This window comes from Pseudorca crassidens, chromosome 16 (genome assembly GCF_039906515.1).
Source record: "Pseudorca crassidens isolate mPseCra1 chromosome 16, mPseCra1.hap1, whole genome shotgun sequence".
Taxonomy (NCBI): Eukaryota; Metazoa; Chordata; class Mammalia; order Artiodactyla; family Delphinidae; genus Pseudorca; species Pseudorca crassidens.
Window position 1 is genome coordinate 16,097,003 of NC_090311.1, and position 23,742 is coordinate 16,120,744.

The window sequence follows — 23,742 nt, forward strand, 5'->3', positions numbered from 1 at the left end:
GAAGGGTTTAGACATTTAAGCTTCCTCTTGAGGGCCTAACCCCTGCACCTAGTCATTGGCTCTCTAAACTCCCGGAGAAACTACATTCTCAGTTACTATTCTCACAATTAACCCCGATTCTGGCCAAGATTGTAAATGGGCCAAGTGATTCATATTTAAACAACGACGCTGATTTTTTTCCTGCTCTGTGAGTTCCTTCACTGCTGATCGCTTAACAGGCCTGGCGCTTGGGAGCCGATCAAAGCACTTGGCCACAGCAGGCCAGCTGCATCTGCTTCCAGGGAGCACAGCCCATTGGACCTTCCTCCCACAGGAAGTTCTGAGGAGGAGCTGTTGGGAATCTTAAATAGGAAGAAATTTAAGTCTTGGGTGGGCATGTGAGGGAGAGGGATACCGGAAAGCAGAGTAGTAGAGAACCTCAGGAAGGAGTTTCTGAAAAGCGACCCGTTTAAAATCTCCCTTGAATTTAGCATGTGATAAAGGGAGCATCTCAAACCACTGGGAAAAGATGGTACAGTCAGTAAGTGATACTGGGACAACTGGATAGCCATCTGCAAAAGAATAAAGGATAAATTGCAAATGGATTCAAGATTTAAATGTCAAAAATGTAACCATAAAAGTTCTAGAAAACTTGGGAGAATTCCTTCGTAACTTCAAAGTAGAAAAGACTTGCAATCCAGCAGTCGTAAAGGAAAACTGATAAATCTGACTACGTGAAGAAAACTTCTACAGGGCAAAACATACCATAACACAACCAAAAAATGAAGACAAAATGAAGTTATCTGCAACTCACGTCAGAGACAAAGGGTTAGTTTCCCCAATATATAGAGAGTGTCTAGGAATTGATATGTGTAAAGACCAACAATCCAACAGGAAAATGGGCCAAGGCTATGAACAGGGATCACAGAACAGGAAATACAGAACGGCTCTTTAATAAGAAAAGATGCTTGATCGTGTTGCACTGAGAGGTAGCAAAAAGCCAGATACAATGTTTGCAGGGGGAAACCAGTATTCTCAAACACTGCTATAAGAACATAAATGTTACGGCAGCCACAGAGAGAAATTTGTCAATATTTATTGAAAATTACTAATGCATGGGGCTATCGGGAATTTATCCTACAGCTATATACTTTTACATGTGTGAAATGACATATTTACAAGCTCACAATATATTTGTAATAGTGGATGTTCATCAATAAGGGTTGGTTAACTAAACCTTGGTAAATCCTTACAATGGAACATTAATCAGCTATAAAAAATGATATAGTGTATATGCCTATATTAAGACCTATATTACCTATCTACCTAGATATGGAAAGACTTCCAAGATAATGTGAAGAGAAAAAGGCAAGGGATAAAACTGTGTGTATAGCATGCTACCCTTTGTGTTAAAAGGGCAAAAATTAGAATATATATTCATATTGCTTATATTTGCATGAAGCGATTCTGTAAGGATGCTCAAGACAGCAGGGGGACGGGGCTGGGCAAATAGAAAATGTGTGACCGGGAGGGATATTTTTCATTGAACGTCTTTTTTTTGGAACCATGTGAATGAATGAATTAGTTTAAAAACTCCCTTGAGACCAACAGCTGGGTGTATTTATTTAAATTAAACAGGAAGGAGCCAACTTCAAAACAAAACAAGATGGAAACAGCTGGAGTCAGTAGTCAAGGCATTTAATTTAATTGGTGGTTTGGGAGCAAAATAGTTACCTTTTATCTTCGGTTTACTGTACGCTCAGAAGCAAGCCCGCCCAGATTTCTCACCACACTGTAATCACTCTGCTGCAATCATTATATTAGAGCCAGGAAGTGAACTTCTCAGCTTAAGGGTTGAGAGGAAGACTTTTTAAACACCTTAAATCCACCTCAAAACAGAGCCTCCATAAAAAGCTTTAATTTATAGCTACTTAAAAATTTCTTCCTGGAAAGTAAAATTAGGTGCAAATCAAATCTCTTGTACATGGAGATAAGACGATGACACCAAAATGCAGCAGCAAACACACAAAACCTGAAGCCACAAGTCAGACTGAAGCATCTGAAATCACCCTAATGCAAAAACCCTTCGCCAGCAATTCCATCGAGTCTGAGCAGCTTGGAGGTGGAGGTTCTCGTTTGCTCGTGAAATAGACACCCAACTCCTTTGCTCAACAGGTCTTGCTGTGAGAAAGTTTTCTCAGGACAAGCCAAATACAGTTCCCTCAACACCCAGACTATGTCCTCTTAATAAAAGAGAGCCGCTAGGCACCCTCTTTCCCATGAAAATGATAATCAGGTTCCCTCACATGGAAAAGTCCAGGCCTCTCAATGTTCTGTCTCCTTGCTGTGGGCACTGTCTGCTTTGCCAATATCTAACCTAAAAAATGCCACATTCTAGACGTGGTTTGGCAACATTGAGATTAAATTCCCTGAAATCTGGGGACCTGTGTGTTGAGACAGTTGCTCCCAACAGCATCACCCATCAAGTTTTTCTGTCATAGTTTTCTTACCCTCTCTTTGAGGATGCTGAATTCCATCAGCACCCACCACTTCCGCATACACAGATACACATACACACACCACCATGTTGCCTGCTGTCCACGTGCTACGCGGTTGCGACAGCAGAATGTGAAGTCCTGGGCTGAGAGTCAAGAGCACCAGTTCTTCCAAGCTTAGCTCTCTTCTAAGATTGCTGTGTGACCCTAGGCAGTCACTTAGCCTCTCTGAGCCTGTTTCTTCAGTTGTAAAACATTCTCTAATAATCCATACAACTCTTCCCTTCCAACCTGCCATCCGCTGGGGTCTCCAGGCCACCCATTTCAGGACATATTATATCCATGCCAAGGTCAACAGTGTTTGATCTTTATGGCTCTTCCTCCATGAAAAAATTAGTGAAACTTCATAGAGAATCACTTCCTTTCAAAATCAGGGCCCTGTGTGTAGGAGGGTAGAGATTCAGCTGCCCTTGGCCCTGACCCTCTGAGGGTCTGTGATGGGTTGACTTCACGGTTGGAACTTCCAGGCTGTTCATGCCTCGATGGAATGATGTCAGCTATAACCATGCAAGACAGCCTGAGGTCCAGGGTAATGTGCTCACTCTCCACAAATGACATGTCATTCTGGAGAAAATCTGGCCCTCATTAAAAGCCATTATTTTGCTCCTAAATCCTAGAAGTTTTTCTAGGATTAACCCAGGAATGCCATCTTGGAAAACCACTTTCTTCCCCGACCTGTATGTGACTAGCCCCTAATTCAAGTAATTATAGCTTTCCAGACCAAAATGCCCTCCTTAAATTTACTTGATTTTTGAGTCAGTTCACGTGGTTCAAAATCCATAAACTATAAAGACATCTATACCGATGGGCCTCCCTCTGGACTTGTGCTCCATCTGCTCAGTTCCCACCCTCTCCCTCAATGGGAAACCGCTGCTCTTAGCCTCTTACAAATCCCTCCAGAGTTTCTTCATGCACATACAGACGAATACAAACATAGACTCTTTTCATCTCCATTTTTCATAAAAGGTAACACATTATACATACCATTTGCACCTTTTTTTTTTTTTTTTTTTTGCGGTACCCAGACCTCTCACTGTTGTGGCCTCCCCCGTTGGGGAGCACAGGCTCCGGACCTGTAGGCTCAGCGGCCATGGCTCACGGGCCCAGCTGCTCTGCGGCATGTGGGATCATCCCGGACCGGGGCACGAACCCATGTCCCCTGCATCGGCAGGCAGACTCCCAACCACTGCGCCACCAGGGAAACCCTGCACCTTATTTTTACACTCAATTTGTTTTGGTGTCTTTCCACATCAGCGATTTTCCTCATTTACTTTCTAAAGCTGCCCTGTGTTTCATTATATGAAGACACCATAATAGATTTACCTGTCCCCTGTGAGCAGGCCTTTGGGTTGCCTGAAATCTTTCACAATTACAAACAACACTGCAATGAATAACTTCATATGTGCATTATTTTGCACCTGTGGGAGTATCTGTAGAATAAAATACTGAGTCAAAGGGTCCCAGCCTTTGTAATTTTGATCACTGTTATTACAGATTCCTCTATAGAGAGGTTGCACATTCCCACCAGCAGTGCATGAGAACACCGCTTTCCTACAGACTTGCCAATGGAGCATGACACCAAACTTTGGATTTTTGCTAATCTAGTTAAGTGAAAAATGGTATATCGGTCAGAGATTTGCTGTTACATTGAGTGAGGTTGGGCATCTTTTCCTATGTCAAAGGGCCATCTACGTTTCATTTTCTGGGAACTATCTGTGCTCACTGCCTGTTTTTCTGTTGAGTTGTTCCAAAATGCCCCTTTAGCAACAAGAGCCACAGCTAGCGCACTGCTGACATTTAACACTTGCTATTTGAAACAAGGAAGAACAAGAAATGAAGATACTGGCTGGATTGATTAGGCAGGAGCTGTTCCTTTCAAGCGAACAGAGAGGGCAGGAGCTGTGTTTCATATTACGACTCTAGTCTTCAGAGGCAGTTATAGTTTTTGTCTGCCAGCATGCTTTCTTTTTCCCACTGTTCTGCAAACACCACCTCTCTTTCTAGTGGGAAATCCAAGTGTTCATCCCCACTGCAAGAATGAAGATAAGCACATGACTCAGGTTTGGCCAGACAAGCTCTTCCCTTTGACTTCTGTGATTGGTCAAGGGATTGTCATGTGACCTATACCTGTCCAATCAGAGCCCTCCTTGGGACTGCTGCCAGCTCTACAGGGTAAGAAGTCTACTTTCTTTTTCCTGGGGTGACTACCTTGAGGGACAATGTAGGGCAACTTTGCTATGTAAGGAAAACCTGCCTGGGAAGGAAGCCAACAGAGGGAAGCAAAATGGAGAGGAGGAGAAGAGAGGGATCGAGTCCCCGGATCCCACTGTGCCTAGAACCAGGATTCACCTCCTTAGTCTTCCTGGTTCCACAAGCCAGTAAGTGACCTCTTCTGCTTAAGACAGAATTTCTGTCACTTGCAGCCAAAGACGCCCTCATACAAAGACAACGAGACTTGCACTCACCCTCCTGGGGTTGATGTCCAGAGCATCACAGACCGTGATGGCAAAGTGCTTGGACCTTTCAAAGCTCCCTTTCCCAATGCTGTGAGAGCCATCGATCAGAAACAGGACGTCCGCCACAGCCGAGCACCACATCCCTAGGGGAGAGGGGGACAGAATGGGTGACAATCAGCTTCCCTACAGTCTGGTCCCCAAAAGATCTTACTCCCAAAGCAGAGTGGAGGGGGAAGCAACCTTGTGGTGGGTCAAGCTCCTCTAAGCCCAATGGGGGAAATAACACTGGAGAAATTCTGGGCCAGAGGCAGCCCTCCTCTGCAGCAGGGAGCACCCACCTACCATGAGCACAACTCATGAAAGTCTGTATAATAATGGAAGAGTCTAATTCAACAACACTAACTGAGCCGTATGAGAGGAGGGGCTACTGGGCCAGTGAGGGATACCCAAGAGCCTTGGTTCCCGCCCTCAGGGGTCACAATCTTGTCTGGGACACAGCCAGGCACCCTGGTTCATATGACTGCATTACCCAAGAGTCTACGTAATGATAACCAGCACTGACTGCATCTTTCCTATATGCCGGGTGCTGCTTTACACACTTTATATGTACTAATTTATTTAATTCTCATAACCACCTTGAGATATACTATTTCTTTATTTTTCAACAGGTATATTGAGATAATATTCACATACCATACCAGTCACCCATTTAAAGTATACACTTCAATGGTTTTTAGTATATTCACAGATGTATTTATCACCATCACAATCAATTTTAGAACATTTTCCATCTCCTCAAAAGGAAACCCTGTACTCTTTAGCTATCAGCTCTCTAGCCCCCTACCCCCACCCCTAAACAGATTTACAATCTGCATTCCCATTGGAGAGATAAGGAGAGCAGGGCACAGGGAAATTCAGGAATTTCCTAAGGCCAAAGTACCAGAAAGTGGTGGAGCCGGGAATCAAACTGTCCACAGGTGTGGCTGCAGAGTCCACACCCTATCACCTCACCAGGAAGATGCAAGAGAGCAGAAGTCAGAGAAGCACCAGTGAGAAGGCGCCACCTGGTAGCAGCGTGCAAGGGGGATTTCACCAGAGAGGGAGGGAAGGGACTGCAGGGTCCCTAGGAGTGGGCGGGTGTGGCTTGAGCATGTGGAGGGGATGACGAGCAGGGAGGAAGAGAAGGAATATGGCAGCAGACGAGGCCGGTTGCGTAGATGGTGGTCACACAACAGAAGACCTTGAAGCACGCGCCAAGAAATTCGGCAACAGGGATCTTCCTAGGGTTTTTAACCAGGAGAGGAACTTGGTCAGGCCCCTGTTTGGGGAAAATAACTCTGGCCACAGCATGAAAGAAGACAGGAGTGGGGCAGAAACTGTCCGGAGTAACATGGCTTCTCTTGAGTCCATCACACAGAGGCTGAAGTAGGTGTTTGGAGGGTTAAGGAAAACGTGGGCTTACTTTTGCTGGCGACTGAAATCTTCCCAATGGTCTGCTTGCTCACGTGGACTTCCTGAAGAGGGAGGGATGGGGGCACTAGGAGAGAAAACACCAGAAGCAGTCATTACAAGGCAGAGAGGGGAGGAGTCTTAGTCTCCACGTTATATGACCAGAACAAACGGGTCACAAGAGAGAAAACAGGAATGTGAAACAGTTTAATGATATTGTATCTTAAAAATTACCAGATGGATAACATAAATAATTCCCTCCGCCCCCACCAAATGCCCCACTTCTATCAGGTATCTTTGCATTTAAATTTGGGTATTTTGAAGAGAAAAATTTAAAAGATATATGGGGGGATACAGAGAGCCTGTGATTCTGATGAGTTTCGTCCCTGGGTAGGCATGATAACTGAGTGCCCCTCTGGGGTGTAGCATCTTGCCATAAACATTAACCTTGGATATGAACCGACAATTCATAGAACAAAGAGAATTCATAGAAAAGCACAAGGAAAATTTTCAAACAGGTGACAAAACACTTTAACTCAAACAGTGGGATACCCTTTTAAATGTGAAACTTAGATGATCAAGTTTTAAATTTAAATGTAACTGGGGAAAGATTAAATCAGGAAAAGCTTTTCCAGTGGTGACACTGTAAATTGGTACAACCCTTTTGGAAAACAATTTAGCCAAATGAATTAAGAGTCATCAAAGCGCTTAGGCTCCATAGTATCGCACCTGGGAATTGATCCAACGGAAAAACAACTTTAGAGAAGGGAAAATGTGCACCAAGACACTCCCTTCAATGTGACTTGTTTCAGAGGAATGATGGCGATAACAAATCTCCAAAGAGATAGAACTCTCAGTAAACACTGATACATTCATTCAGTGCAATTAATATGAACAAGCGCTAAAAAGTTTTGGGGTAGAAAGTTTGTGGATACATTTTTTTTCTTCTATGTGATACCCAGTAAAATTGTAATAATGGCATATGAGCAGCCAACAACAATTTTCAAAATAAACTTTGAGGGCAGGTAACATGCCAGGTGCTGAACAGCAAGCCAACCCCGATGAAAGTTCTGAAGATGGGCTTCCCTGGTGGCTCAGTGCTTGAGAGTCCGCCTGCCGATGCAGGGGACGGGGTTCGTGCTCCGGTCCGGGAAGATCCCACATGCCGCGGAGCGGCTAGGCCCGTGAGCCATGGCCGCTGAGCCTGCGCGTCCGGAGCCTGTGCTCCGCAACGGGAGAGGCCACAACAGTGAGAGGCCCGCGTACCACAAAAAAAAAAAAAAAAAAAAGTTCTGAAGACAGTGAGGTGCCACTTGGAGGGATTATTTGAAAAGCCAACTGTGCATGGTCGCTGTCAGAAGAAGCAGACATGTAGATGCTTATAAACGTCCATGTCCGCTGGATAAGCACAGTGGGCACAAAGTGAGGGTGGGCAAAGCCCAGGAGCTGGACAGGCCAGGAATGGGGCAGATGAAGGAATGTGAGATGGGGTGGGGGGGACTGCCGAGGAAAGAGGTGAAGGAGAGCGAGCCAGGCGGGGGTGGGTGTGGGGTAGCAATCACACAACACAGGGACGCTGGGCTCAGGGGGATTTGCCCCTGCCAGGAAGGTGACCAGGAGGAGGACACCAAAAACTGATGTCAGGTTCTGGGGGGCATGCTTCTCGTTGGCAGCACCCCCTGGAGTTCATTAGGCCAGGGGTCCCCAACCCCCGGGCCATGGACCAGTACTGGTCCATGACCGGTTAGGAACCGGACTGCACAGCGGGAGGTGAGCGGCAGGCAGGCAAGTGAGCGAAGCTTCATCTGTATTCAGAGCCGCTCCCCATTGCTCGCATCACCGCCTGAGCTCCGCCTCCTGTCAGCATTATGGTGGGTTGTATAATTATTTCATTATATATTACAATGTAATAATAATAGAAATAAAGTGCATAATAAATGTAATGCTCTTGAATCACCCCGAAACCATCCCCCTCCATGTGGGTCCGTGGAAAAACTGTCTTCCACAAAACCAGTCTCTGGTGCCAAAAAGGTTGGGGACCACTGCATTAAGCAACTACCCCCTTGGCTGGTCCCAGCTCCACCTTCTGTGGCTCCTCTACATTCACTAGTCCCTGAAAAACAAGCTAAACCAGCGTCTACTTCTCCCCCGACCGTATCTGAGTTCCTGCTCACCTGATATGCCCTCCCCCTAATCTCTACTCGAGTAGAAGATGGTTCTAGGCCAAAATGCTGAACCAGCCATTAGCTCCACAGTCAAAAGCTGTCAGACAAGTAAGTAGATGTCATGAAGTCCAAGAAAGTCCGCCACTGCCATTTTGCCACCAGAGGGAGAAACAAGACATAAACTACAACACAGACGGTAGACTGAATTAAAGAAAAAAAAAATCCTCCACTTCCATAAAACACACGGCAGATGCTGGGACAGAAGCAGAGGCAACACTTACCCCCAAACTCCAAAAACAAAAGATCACAAAAGTCACTCAGTAATTCAGCAAATTGGTCCTCCAGAAAATGGAGGCTTTCTGCGTCAGTGTACTCGACATCATCAAGATCTTGTCAACCTGGTGGGGGGGGGTCCTGCTGCAGCCCATCCCGTGATGCGGTGCAGCTCCCATGAGCCCTGCACCCCCGGAAGTTCTCTGAGGGCAGGAACACTTCCACCTGTCCTTCACAGAGCCCAGCCCAGCTCTCTGCACACAGTTTGGCCAAATGAATTAAGAACTATAAAAATGCTCACATCCTTTGACCCTGTGTCAAAGCCAGTAGGCACTAAGCTTTCCTGAATGAGCCCATGAATTACTGGCAAAGGGTCCGGGAGCTAAGGAATCCATCTTACCAGCAAATTCTCCAGCAGGAGACAGACCAGCCATCGCCCCGGATAGGAGGGAGGAGGCGCTCCGTGACCAGAGGCCGCTCACTACAGATGTGACTCAGCTAATGTAACTCTGCACCATGTGCCCAGCTGTCCTGGTGGGTGCCAGGCTTCAGGTGAGGCGTCCTTCAGGGGAGCAAGTACCAGGGTGATGTCCCCACTGCGCCCCTGTGAAACTACCTCAGGACTCTGCAGAAGTCCCCCTTGGAACAGGGAGCTGATGAACGTGTGACTGTTGCTTCCTCTCCCAACCAAGTCAGCCCACACCTCTGAGGACCACCTACCTGGGGAGGGCGGGGGCAATGGGTGGTGCTAAGAAGCTGGACGGGGAGGGGGTGGAGTGGGTGGGGGGTTTTCATCTCAGCCCTGCTACTGATAGCTGTGCAGCCCCAGGCAAATCACAGAACCTCTCTGGGCCTCCCCTGCCTCATCTGTACCACCTAGGGGTGGTCAGATCAAGTGCCCTGTAAACTGGACAGGCTACAGACGGTGAAGTTCCACGATGAGCTAGAACAGAAACTTTACTGTGCCTGGGCCCCCAGGGACCGCATTCGGTCCCTGTCCCCAAACACATCTCATCTCTCCCCAATTCCTTGGCCATGAAGCTACTGTGTCACATTCAGCACCTACATGGCTTCAGGAGAGGGGATAGGCAGGCTGGGCAAGCACACCCTTCTTCCAGCCTCCCTTATCTCCCTGAGGCTCCGGAGAACAGGCAGGTGGTGACAGCAGCCAACGAGCAGAGAGTATACCCCTACTCACAGAAACACAGAGCAGGGAAGAACTGGAAGAGAGCCTCAGAGACCGCAAGAGGACCCTGGGCTAGCCTCAGCCAGCCACCCAGCCCACTGGTTCTTACTCGTTGGGCGACAATCCACAAAACACACTATTCCTTTCTACCATCTCATATTTCAGAGGGGCTAGAACTTGGGAGGGCCAAAGTGGGAAGTAAACAGAAAACTGATTTGCTCCATTATTCACAGACTCTGGCAAGGTGACCTGTGTCCAGAGTTAAGAGACCCGGGGCCCTGCTCAGCCTCGGCCCCGACCAGCCATGTGACCCTGGGGAAAGCCCCTCCCTCTTAGCAGCTCCACTTCTTCACAAGGAGTTAGATTCTGATAGACTGAAGATTTGATTTCAAAGTCTTCATTTTCTGAAACCGAGCAAGGTCTCCCAGCCCGCACTTTCTAAATTACTTAAAAACAGTAACATGGCAGAGGAAGCAACAAAAGTATTTTTGTAAAGTTTTTTTGTTGCCTAATGCTTATAGTATGGGTAAAATTCAGTTCCATGGAGCCTGATTACTTATCGATTTTTGAGGGAGATATTAAGGATGGGAAGTGAGAGCTTTTCTTGAGAAACCATAGACCGTAACTTTGCTTCCATAAGGGCACATATCTGAGGTTTACTTCTAATTTTAGCTGTGAGGCCTGGAAATGCAATATTATCATTTCAATCACAAAGATATGATGCACAATTCAGACAGACTTATATCTTGCTAAGTATACATGTAGCGTAAGAACTGAAAGGGATCATATAGATGAAATTTAGACTTTTTCCCCCCAACATAATTCAGCAGGGAAAAAAATCTAAAAATATCTTAACAATAGGTTCTATATTTTGTCCTTTGGGATGCAATACATTCAAGATCTCACCCTACAGTTTTTCTGCATTAAACATAAATCACAGCAAGATCTTTTTTGATCCACCTCCTAAAGTAATGAAAATAAAAACAAAAATAAACAAATGGGATCTAATTAAACTTAAAAGCTTTTGCACAGCAAAGGAAACCATAAAGAAAACAAAAAGACAACCCTCAGGATGGGAGAAAATATTTGCCAACAAAGCAACTGACAAGGGATTAATCTCCAAAATGTACAAACAGCCCATGTAGCTCAATCTCAAAAAAACAAACAACCCAATAAAAAAAGGGCAGAAGATCTAAATAGACATTTCTCCAAAGAAGACACACAGATGGCCAAGAGGCACAAGACGCTCAACACCACTAATTATTAGAGAAATTCCAATCAAAACTACCATGAGGTATCACCTCACATGGGTCAGAATGGCCATCATCAAAAAATCTACAAACAATAAATGCTGGAGAGGGTGTGGAGAAAAGGGAACCCTCTTGACTGTTGATGGGAATGTAAATTGATACAGCCACTGTGGAGAACAGTATGGAGGTTCCTTAAAAAACTACAAATAGAACTACCATATGACCCAGCAATCCCACTCCTGGGAATATACCCGGAGAAAACCATGGTTCAAAAGTATACATGCACCCCAACGTTCACTGCAGCACTATTTACAATAGCCAGGACATGGAAGCAACCTAAATGTCCATCAACAGAGGAATGGATAAAGAAGATGTGGCACATATATACAATGGAATATTACTCAGCCATAAAAAAAGAACAAAGTAATGCTATTTGCAGCAACATGGATGGATCTAGAGGCTGTCATACTGAGTGAAATCAGACACAGGAAGACAAATATATGATATCACTTATACGTGCAATCTAAAAAAAAGGGTACGAATGAACTTATTTACAAAACAGAAGTAGAGCCACAAATATAGAAAACAAACTTATGGTCACCAGGGGAGAAGTGGGGAAGGAGGGATCAATTGGGAGATTGGGACTGACATGTACACACTACTATATATAAAATAGATAACTAATAAGAACCTGGTGTATAGCACAAGGAACTCTACTCAATACTATGTAATGGCCTATATGGGAAAAGAATCTAAAAAAAAGTGGATGTATGTATAACTAATTTACTTTGCTGTACACCTGAAACTAACACAACACTGTAAATCCACCATACTAGGAGGAGCCAGGCAATGCACATGTTTCTTTCCACTAAACAAATAACACAGATGCTCAATCAGGAGCTAATTCCAAAGAGAAAATCCTAAGCAGAGATGTGGAAAGGGAAACACTGCAGGATTCCAGGAGAATCCCAGGCTATAGAGACGAGGGCAGAGAGAGAAGCGGTCAGTCTCTGCGGGGGCACAGAAGCGTGCAACATGCAGCAGGGAAACTCACTTCAACCTGACACTCCAAAAATCCCTTTAACATCCTCAATAAGGGCCACTCTCCTGCATCTAAGAACGTGGAGAGCAAGGCGGAAGCCCCAAGTCTTCATTTATGGATCCTGGCCCTTCGGATTCCCCACCTCCACTAGGGACGCCAGTTCTCCAAAACACCTGGCGGGAGTCTCCTGGTCATCTTCAGTGACTCAGCCGTGTGGCTTTTGTCTCACTCGTTTTGTCTCACTTGTCTGCTGCACCCCATCCACCTCTGCCTGGGCACTGAAAACACACCTGCCAGCTGCAGGAACACAACAGAACTCCACTCTGAATTCAGAGGATCTGCCGACCAGTCTGAGAGCCTTGAAAATCAAAGTCACCCAGGAAATGTATATTCTTGTGAACTGCAGAAGAGTTAAAAATGACCCGACTCATGTTCATGAAGGTGCTACTGCCAGACCTCACTGGAATTGCAGGAAATATGAATAACCAGTGGTGGTCGGTGCGCTTTCCTGGCCCGTGCTTACCCCCTGAGCCTGCATTCCTACCCGCAGGTGGCGCGCTCTGGTGTCAAAAGTAAAGAGGAGACTCAGTGAATGAATGTACACACGCCAGCGATGATTGGAAGGCGTCACTGATGCTTAGAAGGGAAGGGGTCCTGGGTGATCACACAGCTCAAGTCTCTGGCTCCTAATCCAATAGGCTTTCCTCTAACCATGCTACTCCTGGAGCCGAAGTCAGCTCAGAGTCCTAGAGCCACAGCCCTGAACTCCATCCACACTGAGCTGGCACACCGTAAGTCAGGCACCGGACAGGCAGGAGCCATGCCCACCCCACGGTGGTAGAGTCTGCATCCTGGATCCAGGGGCCCTACTTCTCATCTGATGCTGTGCGACCCTGAGAGGGGCCTACAGTTCCTCACCTGCAAAATGAAGAGGTTGGACCAGATGCTACCAAGGTGTCTTCTGGTTTAAAAAAAAAAAATCCCCTTTTGATCTCCCCTCCATCGTGGACCTACAATGTTCGGACCTTACTCCCCTGTCTATTCAGCTTGCTGGATTTCAAAACATTTCTGAAGCAAACCAAATCGAATATCCTAACCAGCTGAGGGTCTCTGTGCTTCAAATAACTCAGAGGCTTCACATCCTCACCTAATCTAAGTGAAAATTGGACACGCAATACTGCAAGCGGGAGGAAGGCAGGAGCTTCCCAGACACAATCAAAGGGAGAAAGGTAGACCGAGAGGATACCGGCTGGTGGAGGGGCTGTCATGCCTCCTGCCCCGCTCATGCCAGCAAGACAGACTTTCCTTTTCCCCAAGGACATGTTTTCTTTCCTCTTACTTCAGACAACAGCCACAGGACAGGTCCCCACCTGGGGTCTGGAAGCCAGGCAGGGGTGAGGCCTGGAGACAAGGGCCAGTGCAGAGCAAAGGGAAAGGGCTTCTCCACGCCGTCTAGTCCCGAGGTTCAGGATGATTTTCTGGGATCACAGCTTCTGACCTTGGGCACGCGCGGGACTCTGAGGCTCAGGCCTGTTAATTTTTTTTACAAAACTAGGATTCTAGCAGCCTCCGCAGGCTGCCGTGAGGACAAGGTAAAAGAGAGTGCAGAAGGTTCCCGACGCAGAGCAAGGCGTTCAGTGAACACGGGCCCCTCCCTCTGCTAGGTGACAGACCTAAGCAGATCCATCGTGCTCTATCACGCGCCTCTGCTTGCCCAGATGCATGTTTTGCCAGAGCCTCCTAAGGTTCTGCTCATTAAAACAGAATTTGTGTTGGCAATCTGGAGATCAATGTAGGAAGTCAGACGCCTCCTCGTAAGTGCTTGGCTGAGATGGCGCTGACTCTGGGACCTCAGCAGCACCTCCCTCCCCTGTCCTCCCACACCCACTGCAATCCCCACTGCCACACAGCCCACACCGAGCCTGCCTGCTGGTATATCTGTCCTGCCTGCCAGATGGCAAACGGCTCAGGGACTAGGGATTGTGTCTCAGTCTCTGCTGGAGCCCCAGCAAGCTTCACGTGCCTGCCACATAGTAGGCGAGACACGTGCTTAGCGGAACTCAGCACGGCAGGTCGGCTGGAAGGATACTTCCGGATGAATCTTTGTATTCTTTTTTATACCAAGATAAATGAAACTGTTATTTCAATGCTGGTGCAGGGTTAATAGCACTCTTTACTATCTATGCCCACCCAATCATCTCAAAAATTCAGTTCATTCCCCCCAACTCACATAGCAAAACTTTCTTGCAATACTAATTCAACATTCTAAACGCAATCCTACATCTGAAAATTTTTTAAAGGATGAATTCCACAGTAAAAACCAACAGCTGCTCCCACCTAGTGAGCGCTTAACTCACTAAAGCGCCCAGTACCAGGCTCCATACTTCTGTATCTTCTCTCTCCTAATTCTCCCAGCCAGCTCGTGACAGCGTGTTACTCCCATTTTACAGATGAGAAAACTGAGACATGGAGAAGTGAAGTGTTTCGCCCCAGGTTAGACAGCTAGTAAGTGCATCGGACTCCTTTCTGGCCTCCCGGTGATCTGTTCCTTCTGTCACCTTCCTGGTTCTGGGGGACCAGGATAGAGGAACAGAAGCATAATTTAAAATCTGCCACCCTGAATCCCACCCATTGGCAGTCTTCCATGAGCTAATACCTGCCAGCAACTCCCATACTCGAGCACAAAACTTGAGAAGATTTCCAGAACTCTATGCATTCTTGTACAAAGCAGTTGGGAGTGGTCTGCAACCCAGGGGCAGAAACAAATCCTTCGTTCCCAGGTACGCGTTGTCAAGCCTCTTCCATTACGAATCACCTGCCTCATCACATTTGTTCCTTTCTGTTCCATCACTCATGCTAATCCCACACATTATTCCTAGCTTCTGGGGTTCTCATGCTTGGACTTAGACACCCCCCCCACCCTGTCTTCTTATCTGATTCTTATTTTCCAATCCTGATTCCATGCAGCACCCGGGACAGCGGGTGAGTGAGGGGTGCTGCTGGACGCTGCAAAACATCACACTCTGTGCTGCCCCAGGAATACGTTTCCCATGAGACAGGAAGAAAGGAAGGCCAAACAAGGCTACTTTTGAAAAAGAAGGGCCAGACTGAGCAATAGTTAAAGGCAGTTTTGCAGGACAATGCCCACCTTCTCCTCTATGACTGGAAATGAAATGAGGGCAGGGTGAAAAAGGAGAGCACTCCACCTCCTTACAAAATGCAATTCCAACCCCGAATATTAGATTAGCCCTTGGCAGCCTCCTCTCCATCAGTAGGATGGAAATCTGAACGCTTTACCATAACAGTCCACACCTGAACAGAAAGGCTTTAAAATCAGAGGCAAAAGTCTCCAGCCTGGAAGCCCGTGGTCTTCCCCTGTAACAAACATCTTCCTTGTTCATTTGGCAAAATACTTGGCTCAGACCCAGAAAGTCAAGGGAAGTGGATGACACATTTCTAGTCTGGTAAGGCAAGAAGAGCATTTTAAAAGTTGCTCTGGACACGCCATGCTCCCTCTAACAAAATCACAATTTTCAGAACCCAACAGTCTGGCAACCAGAAGTCATCCCCAAGGGTCAAACAATGTGCCCTCTGGATCTCTGGATAATTGGGGAGAATAGGCAGATTGGGCATAAATCACAGGTTTCCCACATTCACTGTACCTGCTAAGGGACATTTTTAGCCAAAAGAGATTCTGATATTTGTTTTGGTAGTATTTGAAAATCCTTTATTGAAACTGTACAGGACCCAAATTCACTGCCATGGGACTCTGGAAAGACACACACAGGACTGGAAGTCCAGGGATGAAATTCCACACTAGTTCTGCTTCTAACCAGACGGGTGACTCTGCAAACAACTCCTCACACACCCCCACCCCTGTCCACCTCAGTTCATTCATCTGTTTCATAAACTGACAGTGTTGTAAAGATCCAGTGGAACAGTGTGTGAAAGTCCCCCTAAGGGTAAAAGACTTTCTAAACATATGATGTTAAAAGATTATCACTGCATTTAGTATATTAACTTCATTTAACTGCTCATACCCTATAGGGTAGACATGATCATTTCCACTTTTATACTTATGGAAATGGTCTTGGAGAAGTTGGGGTCCAAGGTCAAAGAGCTGGTAAATCACAAGTTTGGTGTCAGGCCCAGGTCTTCTGATGCTGGCAGCCCGGACATGCCAAGAAGCGCACCGTACACAGTTGGCGTGCAAAGAGCACCAGTCTGACATGAGGAGACCTGAGCGCTGACCTCTTAGGTAAATTCCTTCACTTTAGTCACTCAGTTTTCTTCTTTCAAAAATGGGGGTGACATTACCCGTCCTATTTACCTGGAAAGGTTGTTGCCAGCATCACATGAGACTACAGTGCAAAAGTCCTCTGGCAAGGGCAAAGGTGACTAATGGAGATCAGGGAAATCCAGTTAAGAGAAGGGACCCAGGATCAGGAAAGGAAGTGAGGGATGGAGGGTCATAATCACATTCAGGGAAACCCAGCAGGTAGTTTTCTGGGTGGAAGAGGAAGAGTAAGCAGGCTGGAGCTGTTTAGAAGATAAAAGGATGAACTAAGAGAAGGGCCTTCAAGTGTATTCAGCTGTCCCAGGTTGCTGGCTTGGGGAGACGCTGAAGCAGGGGTGTTGCACGGGATAGACCCTCCCTTGTGCAGGGTTCCCAAGAGACCTCCAATAGCTTTGTAGATGATGGGAGGGATGTGTCTTTTTTTTTTAATATCCTTGTGGGATAAAATTAAAAATGAGCAATTCTGTTACAGTCCTTTCAATTAAAAGTTTTCTTTCTTTTTTTTTTTTTTTTTACTGATCTGTGAAGTACCAAAGTGTGAAGACCAGTCTTCCAAAACACCTTATAGTGGTGCTGACCCTTCCATTGATATAATTATAGGAAATTTAAATTATTCAGTAAGAACTAGTAAGCATCTGCCCTGTGCCCAGCACCCTCCCAGGTGGTGGGAATGCAGTGAATATGCTCTATAAGATGCGCACCTGGTGGGCACATTCTTAACAAAAGGCTTTTACATTTTCACCAGTAGTTTATCCTCAATGTCATCACTTGCCAATTAGTGACTGTGATGCTCAAGAAGCTCATTAAAAACCCAAGAGTCAGGGTTCCTGGGAAGCTCTCCCATTCTCCCTTGGGCAGTCTTCCACCCTTTCTGGGTCTCAGTCTCCTCATCTGTAAAAACACGGGCATCTGACTATAATTCATTCCAAGAACTCGAGCCTAGCGAGGGGGCGGGGAAAGAGCTACACTAAGCTCTGGACCATAGACCAAAAACCAGATTTAAAGAAAAAAATGTCAGACTTCCCTGGTGGCACAGGGGTTGCAGGGGACACGGGTTCGAGCCCTGGTCTGGGAAGATCCCACATGCCTTGGAGCAACTAAGCCCGTGCGCCACAACTACTGAAACCTGTGCACCTAGAGCCCGTGAACCACAACTACTGAAGCCCATGCGCCTAGAGCCCACGCTCTGCAACAAGAGAAGCCACCGCAGTGAGAAGCCTGTGCACCGCAACAAAGACCTAAAGCGGCCAATAAATAAATAATAAAATTTAAAAAAAAATTGTTAAAAAAGAATAAAGAAAAACGCCATTGATGGTTTTCAAAGACGCAGGTATGATGAGCGAAGGAATCTCCATGACCCTCCGGGATTTGCCTGGGGACCCTGGCTGGGAAATTCTTATACCTCAAGAGGTGGCTCTGAGCTGGATTTCTACAAAGCAGAGGAAGGGCTACATGTCCCAATGCAAGGGACTATCTAGTCGAGCTTTGTGCCCCATCAGCCACAGGAAGAGAAGGGCTGCAGGCTACCGAAAGCCAGCAGCATTTACAAATGAACTTCCACGGCCTTTGCCAAGTACAGCCAAACCTCTCTTGGTTTTCTGTTTCCCTCTCTTTTCTGACTCTTCTCTCAATAACTGCACATTTCTTAATATAATGTCACACTGGAAGCAGAACAGACCTTCAATTTTTAGACCTCAATTTATAAAACACTCAGAGGTTCTCGGGGTTTTGTTTTTAAATTAATGGACCACATAATTTGAAAACTGTACAGGTTCTAATTATTCAGTTCCAAGACACCAAACACACTGCATAGCGTCACCATGGAAAGGTCCCTCTCAGCGGGAAAGCCACTGATTCCACAATGAAAGGGCAGCAAGGTGCCCTCCTCCCTTCTCTTCCGCCTGGGTGTCCATCCTGTTTTTAAACCCATGCCCCCTGGCGAGTTTCTAAGGTGCAATTCTGAGACCCTCCCCTTTCCCATCCCAGAAGGTGGCCAAGAGCCGGACCTGAATTGGAGAAGTGCAGGAAGCAAGGCTGGTCCAGCTGGCCAGAGTGGGGTTGGGCCGGGGAGGGGGTCCCAGCAGGTGAAATCACCATGGATGATAAATCCCTTGGACTTCCCACAGGCCAAGGGCGAGTCTCTCAGGGCAGCGGGCCCCTCTCAGGCTCTGCTTGCAGAGACCTCGCTGGGGCCACTGGGCTGCTTGATAAAACCAAGCGGGCACCTGCATCTGTTCTGTAAAATGGAGCGCGGGGGAGGCTTGGGCTTGTCCCCAAAGCCTTTATTCGAAAGGCGAGCCAGGTCAGGGGGCTCCACGACCGCGCCAAGCCTGTCGGGTGTATTATAAGGTTCCCTCCTCCACCCACATTCACCGAGCCCCCATCCCCTTACCTGCGGTCCGCGCCCCTCCGCTCGGTGCTCCGCTGCCGGGGACTCATGAGAGGGGCCGTTCCCGGGCCCGCCGCGCGCTGCCTCCCAAGAACCCCGCCGGCTCGCCCGGGGCCGACAGCGGGGAGCCCGGAGGAGGCGCGCGCCAGGTGCGCTTTGCCCGGAACGCCGACTTCCCGGAGAGACGACCGGGCGCCACGACCGCACTCAGGTGGAGCGCAGACATTGCCGAACAAAACCCGCCGTCCCGACGCCGCGTTCGCGCGGGGCCAGTGGTCTCGGCACGCCGGGCTTGTTCGCCCGGGGGCCGGGCTTCTCCTCTCCTGAGAGCGCGAGGAAGGAAGCGGCGCCTCTCCGACGCAGCTAACCACGCCCCGGAACGCAGGCTCCTGCGGCGTGGAGACCACTCGGGCTGGGCTCTCGGCGAATCACGCTCGGGCCAGGGGCCGCTGCAGGCCCGGGGAGGGGCGCCCGGGTGGGAGTCATGTGGGACACCTGTGTTCCTCACGGAACAGAGGCGGCGAGCGCGGCGAGGAGCGCGCGCGGCGGGACACGCTCGGGCCAGGGGCCGCTGCAGGCCCGGGGAGGGGCGCCCGGGTGGGAGCCACGTGGGACACCTGTGCTCCTCACGGAGGAGAGGCGCGGAGTGCGGTGCCGGCTGAGCCCGCTCTCCCAAGGGCGGTGCATTGCGCTTATGGGAACACGGTCCGCAGCGCCTCTCGCGTTTTTAAACAACGCGTTGGCCAAGGCTGGCAAATAAACAAAGGTACTTACTTCTGCTCTGGTCTCCCAGCCTCCGAGCGGTGCAGCAGGGTGTCATCTCCCTTCGACTCTGCAGGATTTATTGCTTCGACCCTCACGAAAATGTTGACTTTGGCATCGTTTCTATTTGTAATGGCAATTGCCCTTTGTTTACCTGTCTGTCCTGTTCTTGCAGTTGGGCGGTAGTAAGCGGGCCTTTTGGCCAGTATCCTCGTTTAAGTCTAGTAGGTGCCTTGATTTTTTAAAAAAATCAAACACCACAAAGCGAAAATAGCTCAGTGCCTGGCACAATGCCTTGTGCGTAGTCAGCACTCAAAAAAAAAGCTATTATTGCATAATCTGTAGTTTTCATACATCAAAAAAAGTGTCATTGCATAACGTGTGCTCATTACCAAAAAAAATGGATAAGCAAAGCACACCTACCCCACCACCCAGAGACAGGCACTGTTAACATTATGGTGTTCCTTCTTCCAGCATCATTCTACTCATATTAAATTTTATTGTTAGCTCATTCCATGCATAGTGTATCATAACCAACTTTTTTATGTCCCTTTTTGAACATCTTTCTGTGGCTTTTCTTCACTTCCACTGCATTTTATTTTTCAAGTCAGTCACAAAATAGTCCAATTTCGAGGAAAGGGGAAAAGATTCTGAGGGGGGGAGTAACAAGATTCTGTAAGATATGGTACCAGAACTTCTGCAGTGACTATTTTTGGAAACACACTATGCCACAATTCTAGCAGTTTTTGGTAGATTCCTTACTATTGTCTAGATAAACATTCATGTTATCTGCAAGTGGAGATATTTTTTCATTAAAAAAATCTATTAAAAAATTTTTTTAACATCTTTATTGGAGTATAATTGCTTTACAATGGTGTGTTAGTTTCTGCTTCTTTCTGTGGCTTTTAGCCACTTTTAATGTTCTAGTGTACTTAACCAGTCCACTCTTTTAATTTTAATCATTAGATATTTGTGCTTTTGCCCAGTTACTCCCTTGGAGTGAACTGCAAGATGGTAAAGTTCTAGGCTATAGGCTATATATACAATTTAAGGCTTTTGATGTGTATTATTATCAAGTTGCCCTCCAGGAAGATTGACCTGTTTCCTTTCTTCCAAGCCCCTCCCCCATTTTTCTTATAAATGACAATCTGATAGACTAATAACAATTCTGTTTTTACATCTTTCCTTTTCAAAAAATTCTAAAAACGTCACATTTCCCTCTGTGGTTCTCAGTTGGTTTCCAATCCTCCCAATATTGACAACTTCCAGTGAAAGTGGCCCATGGTAATGTCGATTGTTGCAAACTTCACTGAAGAGGGGAAAAAAAGAGGCCTCATTTTTTCACCTCGTTTCATTCCTCCCAATAATATTTACTGAGCACCCAAATGTAAAAACAGTCAACCAGAGCAGCATAAGTAATACCTGAGCACCTGTGCAGGGGAACTTGTCTGCGGGTCTAAATGCTCAGTGGGGGAGGCATGGTCTCTGCCCCTAGATGGGCACTGTCCCATAGAAAGGCAGTGCACGCCACACAGGTGATTTCAAATGGTCTAGTAGCCATATTAAAGTGAAAAAGAGCAGGTGAACTTAATTTACTAACCCAGTCGATCCCAAATACTATCTCAACATGTAATCAGAGTGAGATATTTTAAGCTAAGTCTTTGAAATTCAGTTGTATTTACACTTACAGCACATCTGCTTTTGGACTAGCTGTATTTTAAGTGTTCAATAGCCGCAAGTGTCGAGTTGCCCATGCCGCTCTAGATAGAGCAGGGGTTTGAGAAGAGCAGACCAAGTCCTGGTCAAAGTGGGAACTTCACAGGTGGCAACCCTCTCCCCAACCTGTTCTGATTGGTTGTTGACAGTGAACCAGCACACCTTTGCCTAAGCAGGTTTACCTGAGAGAAGCTACATTTCAATTCTGGATGCTCCTGACAGTTTTACTTCTGTAGTTGGGGGCATTTCACATTTTCATTCCATGATTAAGAAGTAAAAAGGCTGAAACTATAAATACTGGTGGAGATATTGAAATGGAGTAGGACCCTATATGGTCCTTGCCCCCCCCACCCCCATGTCCTCAGCCTGCCTTCTGTCTGTGAAAAAACCTTAGCCAAAGAATAAGTTTAATCAGAGAAGTGAGAAAATGCATAAACAGGAAGACAGTCCAACAAAATAATAATAGTTTAGTCATTACGCAAATCAAGGACCTCTGGATCCTTTTTCAAGGGCTATACATAATACTCTGAGCCACATCCTGCGAGCTGTCTTATACTGAAACCCCCGCCAGGTGGAAGAAGTGAACTAATGATGACAAGGCTGTAGTCACGACATAAGCTGCCACAATTCCGAGGGCTGGCCTCAAAGAAATGGGAACCAACCAACCCTGGAACTAAAGATTAACTGTACTTAAAAACAATCAAGATGAAGCTGATCAGACCACCGCATAACCAAATTCAAGATGACAGAGCTGACTGTGCTGTTTCTGCATGTAGCCCCCTCCCTCCGCCTATAAAAGCTCTTGCCCTCTGTCAGCTCTGGAGGGTTGGCCTTTGGACAGGCGTCCGCCCTCCCCCCAGGTTGCCAGCCTCCAAAATAAAGCAAACTTTCCTTTCCACCAACCTTGCTTCTTTATTGGCTTTAGAGTGGCAAGTAGATGGACCCCTTCTTTTGGTAACAGCATCAGTTGCTCCAAACTCCCTCACATCAAAAGTTAATCACCTGTGCCTTTCTTCCATGTATGCGTGGGCGGGGAAAGCAGGTGGCCCAGGCTATGCCGTGTGCTGAGTGGCTGACTAGCAGCGGTAGAGGATTTTAATACAGGGAGAAGCTGGGCAACTACTTTTGTCATCCATGGCAACCCCTCCCTTGTGAGATTTGTGGAAATTTTAAAAATAGGCACTATGAAGGACCTTCCTCCCAAAGGGCTTGTGAGCCCCTTGCTTCCAAGGACTTGCCATATTCATCTTTGTGGCCCCAATGCCCTGTAACTCTACGTAGTAAGTGCCCTTTTAAAATGAGTTAATTCATGAATTGCCCTATACAGCATGTCTCAGTTGTAAACACACAAGGTATAAAGACAACTTTGAATTCCACGAAGAGATAAAGGGGGACCTTGGCTCCCAGCAATGTGCAGAGGCAGACACCCAGCGTAGTGGAATGACCACCGCTTTGGAGATGAGGTGGTTTGGGGTTCCCCACCCAGCTCTCTTCCCTACTGGCTTTCTGACAAGAGATAAGATGCTTAATATCTGACTGTTCAGTTTGCTGGACTATAAAAGTGGATGGGTACAGTGGTTCCCAAACCTATGGAAGCCTAATTCAAATTCTTTGCATCCACTCCCCCACATGATGAAGCAAGGTGAAGCACATATTAAAAAACCCAGAGAAGGATTCATAATAGAGCCACAAAAGTTGTAGATTTCCCAGAACCCTCCGTTGAAAAATGAAAGAACAGGAAACAACGCATGTTTAACGGCGAAGAAACCACCCCAGAGGAAACAAAGGGCCTGGCTCTCAAGTACTCCACAGGCAACAAATTAAGCCAGAGCAAAAACTGTGGCGCTAACAGCAGCAAGAGAGAATAAAGGCGTGGCAGGGGGACATAAGGAACAGAAATACCGCCATCTTGAAGCTAATGACCCTTAGGTTTGGGGCAGGCACCAATCGTTCTAAGGGTTAAAGCATCTCAACTCCTTAAAACAGTGAGAAAAATTATGTACAAGGTTTTACTGGATTTGCTTTTAGGAAACGTGATGCTTTCTGGCTACATGAGTAAGCGTGGAATGTCGGCAAAGGCAAAGGCTTGGGTAACATTCAGTCATTCAATCAACATCCAAAACCACATATGCACTCGACTTCAAACTGTCAATAGTTCCAAATTTTGTGTCTTTAGTTTTCACATATACGTGCATGCCTTAATGTAAGTATTCACTGAGTGCA

The 23,742-nt window shown here is 46.9% G+C and overlaps 1 protein-coding gene across 1 annotated transcript in view; it reads right to left on the reverse strand.

The window, feature by feature from the left end:
• VWA2 (von Willebrand factor A domain containing 2) overlaps positions 1-19,952 on the reverse strand; it is a 66,218-nt gene extending 46,266 nt beyond the window's left edge. The window contains 3 exon segments of the mRNA XM_067709336.1: positions 5,000-5,133; positions 6,453-6,527; positions 19,816-19,952. Coding sequence (XP_067565437.1) covers positions 5,000-5,133; positions 6,453-6,527; positions 19,816-19,861 — 255 coding nt within the window. The 5' untranslated portion in view covers positions 19,862-19,952.
• Positions 19,953-23,742: the final 3,790 nt, after the last annotated feature.